Source organism: Zonotrichia albicollis, chromosome 1 (assembly GCF_047830755.1).
Source record: "Zonotrichia albicollis isolate bZonAlb1 chromosome 1, bZonAlb1.hap1, whole genome shotgun sequence".
NCBI classification, from domain to species: Eukaryota; Metazoa; Chordata; class Aves; order Passeriformes; family Passerellidae; genus Zonotrichia; species Zonotrichia albicollis.
This window is the reverse complement of record NC_133819.1, coordinates 140,417,022-140,429,252: the sequence shown is the minus strand read 5'-3', so window position 1 is coordinate 140,429,252 and position 12,231 is coordinate 140,417,022. Positions and strand designations below refer to the sequence as shown.

Here is a 12,231-nt window from a genome sequence, read left to right as displayed (position 1 = left end):
ACAACTTTTTAAAATGCAATGCAGTCTACAGACACATAAGAAAGTTTCTCTGCAACTGTTATCCTGGCAACCCGACTGTAAAAAATCATAGCATCACAAAAAGTCTTAAATAAGAATATTATTATATTAGTTAATCAGTCTCTCTGTTGATGAGAAAGGAATCACTTTTTCTTGTGTTCCTTTACCCTCTGTTTATTTTTCACCTTTAATTTTACAGCATTTAGTTAGAAACCTGTAAATGCTGGTTTCTTACCTTTGCATATAGGGGGCGAGTGGTTCCACTGCCTATTAGCTTGGCATTGAGCTTTGGTTGGTCCTTGCATAACATACCCAGTATTACAGGAAAATGTCACAACATCATTGAAGTTGAAACCATTTCCACTTGTTCTTCCATAAATAGGACTACCAGGGTGGCCACAGCTCACAGCTTGCATAGCACCAGTCAAAAAAAAAAAAGAACCAAAACCATACCAAGATGTTATTGCTTTTCATTATTTATTATACAATAGATAATAATGATATATTAGTATTTTCAAGTTTTGATATTATAAGATACTGCATATTTTCCATGATGTATTAATGTTCAAGAACTTAATTAAATTTTTAAGTAAACTGAAAAGAATTTGACATGCAGTAATGAAAGCAAATGAAGAAAACTGTTCTGAAGAAGCAGGAGAAAAGAAAGCACTAGATTTTCATTATGTATAGTCTGAAATTGAAAGGAAATATTTCACTACCTTAGTTCCTCAGGAATTATTTCTTACAAATTTGTCTTATTATCAAGTCAATATTTTATCTTTGTGGCCTAAATACTTAGTGAAGCTATAAATTTATGACTTTTTTTTTTTGAAAATACCCCAGAACTATTGGCACAGTGAAATTTTTCTAATGTTTATAAAAAATCCATCTAAAGAAGGTAAAGTTTATTTTCTGTGCCTACAAAAACCAGACGAAAGAAAAGTAAGGAAATCGAACACAAATTAATATTCTCAAAATGATCCAAAAGCACTTAGCAAATATTTTCTTCTATTTTGTAACAACTGTTGGAAAAAAAAAAGGGTAGTCAGTAATTAAAAATATTTATTTTTAATTACTGATTAAAATGACAGAACAAATGAATTAACATTGTGTGTTATGATTTGGCATTAAGAGAATTTCAGCTTCAAGGATAAGATATTTAGAGGCAGATTTATACAGTTTCAATACACTAATATTACCTGCAAAAATACTGGTAATTTACTTTAAAGTGCTTAGAGAAATCTCAAATTTTCCTAAATTAAATACATAATTTGATGTTATTACCTAAAGTCTTTCATGTAATGGCTTGACACACTTATCATGAGAAAGAAATCTCATTAACAAAGCACAATATTCACTCAAAAGAACACCAAAACAACAAATCAAAGTAACAGCACCTCTGAGCGGAAGAAGAAGGAAAAAAATTTGGTAAACATTTCAATCTGCAGTGTTGACAGTTTACCCCAACAGTATTTACATATCCAACTGAAAGAGTGAAATTAAATACACATTAAATGTTTCCAAAAGCCACTACAGGTCATAAAGCCATTTTCAAATTTGAGTAGTGGCATTTATAAATCCTATCACTTCCTGAAGAATTTTCACATCCAAAACAGCAGGTATTCAGTCACCAAAAACAGGCAGTGGACATTTTATGTGACAACCTTTAACTTCACCCAATAGCTGAATCACAGATTTTATGTGTCCCCATATTTTGAGGACCATTCAACCCTCATCTTGTTTGACACAGATACTCCTGTAACATCAATCAGAATGTGCTGCCATGCTTACTTACGCACACAGGATGGAAGTTGGCCAGACCAGTTGTGATCCTGTTGGCAGATTCTTACAGAAGAGCCAATCAACCGAAAACCAGGACTGCACTGGTAAACAACTGTGTCTCTATAGCCATAATTTTCTCCTATTACTTGTCCATTGACTATAAGATCTGGGATACCACAGTGACCAGCTAGATTTATGTGTAGTAAAGAAAAAAGAAAAAAGAAAAAAAAAAAGAAAAAATATCAGTAAATATGTCATATAAAATTTAAATAAACCTCCTCAACTAAAACAAAGAAATGCTGAATATCCTTTAAGGTTTTTTTATTGACCTAATTCAAAGCTTTATTTTTATCAGCTTGGTGAAAACTGTAATCATGCATATGTATAGCAATGTGTAGCTACTGATGATGTAGCAAAGAGATTAAATGTCATATATATAATAAAATTTCCTTTAAAAATATGAATAATTCCTTTTTATTGCAACATGTAAAAATATGTATTATTTACCTTAGTAATATTTTGATTATGATTAAATGAATAATGTAGCATTAAAAGATCAAGCATTTAACTAAACAGAAAAATTCTACATAAATAAAAATAATACAAATATTACACATATCAATCCATGTGGGCATTATAAATATAGCTTTTTTACAATAAAAATAAAAGAATTAACGTGAACAATTTATTTCTGGAATTTGACTCTGTTATGTTTTCCATTCTTTCTCTCCTTCCCAGTGGAATTCCAAAGAGATTAACATTCTTTGGTTGAAGGCAGTCAGCACAACAGCTGCCAAATCTTACAGCAGCCAAATGGCAACCAAAAATCTGCCTATGCCTAGGCCTAATCTTTTACTCTGTATTGTCAAAATATGAGAATTATTGCATTTTCATTATGAAAGTCATAAAGAGACATTTAGCCTACAGAGAGACTGAGGAAAAAAACAACAAACTGTGTAGTTGCTATTTTTCATAATGAATTCTGGAAAATGGGCACTGTGATTCAGCAAAAAATGTGGTTAGAGGAAATTCTTCTAAAAATGGTTGACTTCATGAAGACTGTGACATTTGGTAGAGAATTCACTGCCAAAAGAAGAGTAAGACAAGAAAGAAAGAAAAAAAAAAAAAAGAGCAGTGTTTCAGCTAGTACTTTTTAGGGATAAAACCCAAACCTCCAGCCACTCAAACTCCTCTGCTCTCCTTTTGTCTTCTAATCTTCCCCAAATAGCCCCCACAAACAAATCTACACAGCATGGAATTGCTGATAAGAAAAGACATACAGAACCAATATGGTTTGGACGGTTTTTTCCTTTGAAATTTTAAATGCTTCTAATATCCTGATGTATTTTTCTACATTTTACCTCATTCATTTGAGACTAGAAATTTAAAAAAAGAAAAGAAGATAAAATGTTACATTTTCATACAATCAGAATTTACCAATTCAGTATTAGTAGTATATGAACCTCCACATATATTAGATTGATGACTCCAATTTGACTTCTGTGTACTTATCAGGAGTCCAAGCCTGGTAGTATTCAAAGCTATATTAGCCCTTCTTTGTTCCCTCCCTGTTTCCCTCAGTCTTATATTAAAAACAAGTATACATTAAATTTATGTTTTCTAGGATATGATGGCATAACATCTTTTTGTCAGAGTATTCCTTGTCAGAGTATTTTTGTCAGAGTATTGCTTGATTTTCCAAGAAATTCATAATCCATTCAGCATGTAGTAGACTTTTTTGAACATGCTCCAGAGGAACTAATTTCCCTATCCTCTCATATTTCTGACTATAAACAGGGCTAACCAGATGAGGAATAAAAACTGAGTTGTAAAAGATTAGTTTCTATCAAAATCCAACCAGGCAGTCTGCAGTGATTCAGATCATGCTCAAGGAAATATTTTTCAAGTTGCATTTAATTAAAATATATGGCTTGGTTCCTAATTAAGAATTTAGTGTTGCTTTATGGGAGAGTGGAAGCAGAATACTTCACCAGAAAGGTTAATCTCTGTTTCCTGTGCAGAGAGAATAAAACTGAAGTAATCCAACATGTGAGGCAACTGAGATCACAGTACAGTTTCTGCAACTTTACAAAACTTTACAAAGCCTATAACTTCAACAGGTGAAAATTCATTACAAATCATCTATATGTCTTGCAGTAATATCCCTGTCTCACTCCAGAAAATTTAAAGTAATTTAAAAATCCCATCCTCTTAGTCTAACTCCTTTCATTGTCATAAACCTCTCAGACCCTAGTTTTGACTTATTTGACTTTTGAGTTTCTTTTTTTCTTTATTTACTTATTTTCCTTCAGCTGTCTTCAACATATACTATATACAAGGAGAGGGTTGGTGGATGTTGCCTACCTGAAATTCAGCAAAGAATTCAACACCATTTCCCACAGCCTTTTCCTGCACAAAAGGGCAAGATACAGATTGGGTATGTGGTCTTCAAGATGGGTAGGGAATGGGTTAAGGGCCTGCACTAAAAGGGTGGTGATCAAAGGTTTGCACTCAGGTTGGAAATCTATCACAACAGGGTTCCCTAAGGATCAGTAATAGGCCTCATGACATTGAATATCTTCATAAATTATCTGGATGATGGGATTGAAAGCAGCCTCACCAAGTTGCTGAGGACACCAGACTGAGGTGAGGTGAGGCAGAAGAGATATCTTACAGAAAGATCTGGGCAAGCTGGAAGAGCAAGTGAGAAAGAACTGTCTGAGGTTAACAAAACCATTTGCAAGACTCTGTCCCTGGGATGACAGAACCAAAGAGCCCAGAACAGGCCATGATCTGCGTGCTGGCTGGGGAGCAGTGTCACTGAAAGGCTCCTGAGGGTCTTGGTGGACAAGAAGCTGACTGTGAGTCAGCAGTGTGGCTGCAACAGTGAAAGCAGAATGGATTCTGGGCTGCATCTGCAGAAACACTATTAGCAGTGGTAGAAATGTGATCATCCCACTCTATCCACTGCTTGCCAGGCTGCACATGAAAGATGCAGAAGGATTCAGACAGACTGCAAAGGCAGGTCATGAAAATAACCAAAGGCTGAAAAACCTCTCCTATGAGGAAAGGATAAAGGCATTAACTCCTGGAGAAGAGAAGGCTCAGGCGGGGTGGGGCTTATCACAGCATGCCAGTACTTAGAGAGTGGCTAGGAAAATATTGGACGCTTTCGCTTCACATGGAGTCACATGGAGAGGGGGAGGAGCAATGGGTGCAAGCTGCACTGGGAAAGGTTTCATCATGACATAAGAAAGAATTCTTTTGACAGCAAGGACAAGCATTCCCCAGAACAATCTATTCAGAGATGTGATGGGAGTCTACATCACTGGATGTCTTCAAAATAGGACTAAACAGGTTGCTAGGTAATCCCAGCTCCCTTTGCCATGAAATGTTGGATCAGATGATTTTTCAAATTTCCTTCCAACCTGGGCTGTTCTATGAGTCTGTTACTTCAAATCCCTCTGTCTTGATTATTTCCTCCCACTCTGTGTAACAGTTATACCTTTGGAGAGCTAACGATATTGCATGGCTGATTGTGAACTTCCCACTATTAGTGATGAAACATGATTTTAAAGCAGTAGAGACTACTTCTATCCCTATTTAAGATTTCTAAACTGAGAAATAAACCTGAATTAATTAAGAATATTATAATGCAGTGTTATAAAACTGTACTTCTGTCATAACAGAATTCTAAATCAATCAGTGAAAATGTTAAGTAAGTAAACATCATTTAAAAACAGGATATACCAGACTTGTGACACATTTTTTATCTCAAATCTAAAAAAGAGATTAAAATAAACAAACAAACAAACAAACAAAACATGGGGATTTGGAGGATTTTTTGCCAGTTTTTACTCTGCTGTCCAGAGGAAGTTTAGTGTTACTGAGGGATATATAAAAAATATTAAAACCAAACCAAACAAAAAAAAAAAAAAAAAGGTAAAAAAATCCCACAACCAAAACAATCCAATACTCCAAAATTATGGGTTCAGCATTATTTGTTTTATTTTCAAAAAAAAAAAAAAAAAACCAAAAAACAAAACCTGACAATTGTCATGTAGGTGGATGTGGTAAGCATTTCACTATGTTTGCTATGAAAATTCTAAATAATGGTCTACATAGTTCCTGTTAAGAGACTGTTGGAGAACTTTACTAGAATTTCCACTGATTCATGAAAATAGGTAAACTCCAAAAGGTCAAAAAAAGTTAGAGAGTCATTAGTATTTTCCAGAATTTTTATTCTTTGCTTTATTTTCCCACTCTATTTTACAACCATAGAGATGCTCTCTGACTGAGGAAATTAGGACCTCAACTTATAATTGCAGCTATCATTACTTCACCAATATCAAGAGGGAATAAAAAAAGCATAGAGGAAGAAAAAACAAAACAACTCTCAAATCATCAAAAAACCTCTATCATTATCTACACCTGTATTTGGAAGAGCAATTATTACTTAACTTCAATTCTATTCTGGGTTTTTTTTCATTTCTTCTACAAAGTAAGGTCTTTGTTTATTTTTCTCATGAATTTTAGTAGAATTCTTACCTTTAACATTTTTATTAAGCTATGAAAATAATTCCAAGATGTTCATTATAGATTAAAGATATGCTCATATTTATTGCTATATATTCTGGTATTTTTTAATATCAATTCTGATGGTAATTGTTTCTCAGGACTTTCATTTAAATTCCTATTATAAGGGCTTTGTGACAAATAAGTAAATTCTAGTGCCCTGGTAGTAAATAGCTGACTTCCCACTAAGTTAGGATTCTAGACTACATTAGGCTAAGCTATTCTAGACTGTTTTCTTGACATCTTTGTCCATTGTCAATATCTCTATTTTTTTTGCTGTACCATAAGAGTGGTTGTAGTTCCATTTTTTCTAAGACATAGATGTAAAAGACTTTAGCAGCATTTCTATGAATCCAGATGAGACCCATGGGTCTTAATATATAACCTGTAACTTGTAATACTGAATCAAAATATACCACTCTTGCAAAGACAAGTGAAAATTACAAAAAAAAGTATTAAAAGAGACTAAATGTGAAGGTTTTACTGAGTAGCAGATTTGAGAGAAGAAATCAAAAATATAATATTCTCAATTTCCAGTCTAACAAAACTTGAGAAGAATAATTGCATGAAATATTATTAAAAAACAAAATTAGTCAAAGACTGGGAATGAAGGATATTAATAACCTGTGACCACCAAATAAATTACCTAATTTGACATGAAATCCTGTTCTAGCAATGAAGAATGAGCATAATAACTTAGCGTCAGAACCTTTGAAACCATAGCTGTAAATGAGATTTCTTTTCTGCAGGTTGTTCTATGAGAACAGGAATAAATGAATACAGAATCTTTACATTAAAAGGCAAAAAACATGCCTGTACTTACTTTAGTTGTCAGTAATGTCAAAAATGAGCACAGTAGTGAAACAAATCTACATATCAATGTATTATTGAAAACAGATATTTATGTTATTTATTATTCAACAAAGTTAATTAACCTGTCAAGATGACCTCAGCTGAAAAGGGAAGAATTATTTCCTTGCTTTTTATTTTTTTTTCCTTCTTCTTTACAGGGCTTCCATTTAATAAAAATATATAAGAAGGCACAGCTCTGGACAAAACAGGGCTTGGGGCATTTCTCTTGCTATTTTCAAAAGAGTCTCATTTTTACAGCTGTTCCAAGCTGTACTAAAACTGTTCAGGATGAATGGTAAAGTTATTTGAAATCTTTTTTTAATCCATGGCCCACAGAGGGAAGTTCTCTGCTGAATTCCTTGAAACAGCTGAATAATTCTTTAAAGATGAAACATCATATACCTAATCTGAAAGTCTAGTTATTATTATACAGTGGTACTGAAGAACAAAGAGAAGCATATGGTTAACTCCAGATATATTAATTCAGTAACACTAGAGATGCAGAATCCCCCTTAACTGAAATACCAAGAGTATAAAAAAAAGATTTAAAAAACAGTGAAGATGAAGAAGGTAGTGGCTTATATAGTTTCTAGAAGTCTCAAGTATGAAAATATTGGCAGAGAGGCTACACTTCAGAGGTTACATAGACATGGAAACCTTTCAGTAGCTGAAAGCTGATTGAGAAAATATATAAAATACTACTGATAAATGAATGCACTGAACATTCTTTGCTGTTAGCCTCCATGGTTTCTTTGCCCCAGATCGTATGTCTGCTATTTTTTTCACTCCATGGACAGCATTGTTCTTAGAGTTGATGGGTAACTGGTTTTTCCTTGACGAGTAAGAAGCAGCCAACAATGACTGATTAGCATTTTAAAGCAGTATTTTTGTATGAAAAAAGAGTTGAGTAAAACTGGGATAAATATTCCCCAGGTAACACATCAAAGGTTGTGTTCACATGAGAATTTTGGTTCAGATCTTCCTTCTCTTAAATGTCCTGAGTGATTTTACCATGAACAAATTAGCTTCCTTTCAGAGGAAGCACACTGAGAACCTCAACTAGGTGCACAAAATGTGTTTCATCTCCTTTTGGATAAAAAGTACTCAAAATTAATGACAGATCTTTTTGACAACTTAAAACCATATAAGAAATGATGGCATTTGGCCCAGAGGACTAGAGCAGATATAGTCCAAGGAAAACTTTCTGAACCATATGTAATGCAAATGTAGATAATTCTAAATCAATTATTTGTTTCATGATCTGCTCAATCTGATGGATTATTTTTTTAATTCAGACAAAGACACAGTATGTGAAGTGTAGCCTTTTTCTTAAGAGAAGAGATGAATGGCATTCTTAATATTATTGTGTGGGAAGTGAAAATGTTGACATTTAATGTACACACTAACCTAAAAAGCTATTTTCTTCTATCCATCTGCCTTTACTGAAAGCTCCTCTAATATTAGCCATGTTTGGGAACCACACTATCTTATGCCTTATTAATCAAATAAACTTCATTCTTCATTTTTGCATTTAATTCATAGGGGTACTTTATAAACGTGCTCTCCAAATGAACTGAATTAACATAATTTGGTCATATCACAATTAGCAGCAAAATATGAAGTATTATAGACCTTTAAAAATGTAATAATATTTTATCATTTATCTTTATTTGAGATTTAATACTAATATGCAGAACTGAACAAAACTATTGTTCCAGAAGTTGCTGAGTCTATCCCGTATGAAATAATGGCACTGACTTTTGGTAAATAAATGAACATATCTGTTTTATCAGGATGTTTAGATGCCATGAGGTATTGAGAAAGAAGAAGGAATTGAGAAATAAATGTTAGGTGTTGGACAGCTGAGATGAAGAGGATAGAGTCAGGAGTTCAAGAAATGTGAAAACTTGGAGTTAGCTCACCAGTCAACAACAAAGACAAATGTGCATATCTTTCCTCTGAGTTTAAGTATTGGTTGAAAATCCTATTTTTTGCTGCCTTTTCATGTAGTTTTCATTGATGAGATGTCTAAACAAGATTTAACATTACTATCAGTCATGTAACTAGCACAAGTGAGGGAAGCTCAGTTAAATAACCCCCAAAGAGAAGTACAGAATTTTGTACATTGCATTTACAATGAGTTAGGTCCTAGAAAGAAATCAGAATTCTTTGTAAGAATCTAAGAAAACTGCTCCATTAGAAGGGCAATAAGAAGAACTGTATCTAACAGAAAGACTTTTCAAAGCATGCTATACTTTTCTTTGTTAGTTTTACTTTGTTAAGTGTTTTTGACTAAGGTGTCTAAAATGTTAACCAAAATAAGACATAAAACATTTTAAAAGGCAAAAAATACGTTTAAAAAAAATGAAAAAGTAGTCCTGATCATGATGTGTAAAAGTAATGCTCTGAAAAAAGGGGGAAAAATTTGTGCTAGAGAAATCTTAGGAAATGTTTTTCACCATTTATATTCTATTTAACTCCAAAGTTTATCTGAAAGTACTATAGAGTTATTAAAGTAGACCCAATTTACGTCCACTCTAGGAAATGCCCAGTTTACTAAATATCTGATTACATATTAAAATAAATACATTAAAAAAAACCTATAAAGTATGATGATATATATTTTTATGATCAATGTTTTTCCTGGCATTAAATTAAAGCAAACAAAATTAATGCAATGAATAAATGGAATAATGCAAAATATAAAATTGTAAATATGTCATCAGTAAATACTGTAAATATACAAAGTTTTCATACAAACGGACAAAAGAATAATCAATTTCTTGTTGAATATTTAAGTAGTTTTCCAAGAGGAAAATGTATAACAAAATCACAGATTTGTCAGTCTCTTTTTATAACTAGGATATTTAGTAAAAATCTATTCCATGTTTTGGAATGTTTCTCAGGATTTATTACATAGACAGTTTCCGTGTTACCAGTACAGAAAAAGATCAAGCATAATAAATAGTGAGAGACTGTAACCTAGGAGACACAACTGTCATGATTTTAATCTTTGCTTGTTTTTTATTCTAAAAAACTAATGTGATTTTTTTCACAATAAAATGTCCTGAAACATTTAATTTTTTTTAACTTTGACAACAGAAGTACTTCAGAAGCTCTATTCTGTTTTGTTTCATTTGTTTTTTTCAATTTGAACATTGTTTCTTCTCATCAGCTACAGAGAATAAGGACCAAGAAGTCAATTTCCTACTGTTATAATAAGGTGATTACTCATGAAGCACTACTTTGTCATTTAGGTATTTTTTAAAGAAAAAAATGTGTGATTGAGAAAGGAAGGCAGTTGTGTTAAGTGTTCTGGCTTTTGCCATAGATTCATTATCCATAAATTACCCATCTTTTAGTAAAAGTCAGAATGAGAAAAGAAAGACAAAAAAGAGCTGGGAAACTTATCATCATATTCTCACACTATTATGGCTGTTATCAAAACCATGCTCTACTGTTCCCTATGTCATGGAATAACATAACTTGGATTTTGGTCAATATTTTTGGTGATTTAAAGCTTACCTCAGTTCTAATTCTCATCTATATCTGATTAGGTTCACCACAAACTACTTTAAAGTTCTACCACAGATACTTAGATTCTTGTTTGTTCTGCCTTTCATATACTTTTAAAATTACACATACCTGAAATTAAAATCAGGCTATGTAATACAACAATTAAATGTGATTATTTCAGTAGCACTTTTGAAAAAAAAATAAGTGCATTTTAAAACAAAATACTTGAAAAGGGTATTATTTTATCTTGTAGGATTTCAAGTATGTCATTTAAGGGTATTCCTAAGGGCATCTTAAAAACTTAAAACAGAAATACATTGGTAATCACTTCAGTCCAAGAACTACATTTTTCAGAAAGTAAAAGTGGGAGAGCTCAGTTGTACAAAATGTTTACAACTGGGAGCACAAAAACATCAGAAGTAGATTGTGCAACTTATCAGTAATGTTAATTTCTTAAAATACCCCCCTTGTAAGTCTCCCTGCTATATTTGATCTCCTTTCTCCCACATTCTAATAGTTCTTTAATTTCCTCCATTTCCTATACTTTCTGACAACAACTTACTTTAAAATATTTCTTATTTCTGATTTGTCGTTAACTGATCTCATCCCTCTTAAGTCTCAGATTTCTTATGGAATAAACAAGAATTGAACTGAATTATTCTGAGTCTGCAGGGCACTCATTCCTGCACAGTGATGTAACACAGTAGGCAGCATTGTTGCAAGAGAAATTATGGCAGCCATGACTCTCTCCCTTTTATAAATTTTCTCTGTCACTAGCTTTTCTGTTTGATTCTTTTTTTTTTTTAAGCAAGGTATATATTTTTTCCATGCTGTATATGATGTATATTCTAATTTTTCTGAATACAGAAAATTGTTTTCATGCTGTCTTCAACAATTTGCCATAATAAACCTTTAAAGACATGCATGATAATATTGCTGTAGTGCTATTACTCTGATACAATAGGTTTGGCTTAGATTACTGTTTTTGTCCTCTAGTTATACAGTTGTTTTCTTAAATTTTTATTGTTACTGGACATTACAATGTAGGAACTGAATAATAATGAATAAGTTCCAAGAAGCAGGGGTCCTCTTTTAAGTTGTAAGTAAAGATTATGTAATCTGTTACTATTATTAAATTATATTATGATTTTATTTCTACGGGCAAATGTAGGAAAAATTCAATTCATTCTGTGCTGATTTTCACTTGACATGAAGTTATTTTGGCAAAATTCTTAAATGCAAGCATTTTTCCGAGGTGTTATTCACAAATAGCATCTAACTGATCTGGTTTTATATATTATTTTTCTGAAGAAAATTTTTTACATTTCTCCTAACTTCAACAGCTGTAACTTCTGCAGAAAAATCAGTAAAAATAAAAACAAACAAATAGGCAAACAAGACAAAAAGCAGAACATTTTGATTTAACACATAGTATGGTGTTTCAAAAATTTAAATTTAGAACATCTTGTAATTGCTGACAATTTAGAA

At 32.5% G+C, this 12,231-nt stretch overlaps 1 protein-coding gene across 7 annotated transcripts in view; it reads right to left on the bottom strand.

Moving 5' to 3' along the window:
- Positions 1–12,231, bottom strand: part of CSMD3 (CUB and Sushi multiple domains 3) — a 580,686-nt gene that overhangs the window by 53,467 nt on the left and 514,988 nt on the right. For all 7 annotated transcript variants that reach the window (XM_074556146.1, XM_014263981.3, XM_074556154.1 and 4 more), the window contains 2 exons: positions 1,814–1,987; positions 254–427 (listed from right to left, as the gene is read on the bottom strand). In XM_074556146.1, coding sequence (XP_074412247.1) covers positions 254–427; positions 1,814–1,987 — 348 coding nt within the window. The remainder of the gene's footprint in view (positions 1–253; positions 428–1,813; positions 1,988–12,231) is intronic.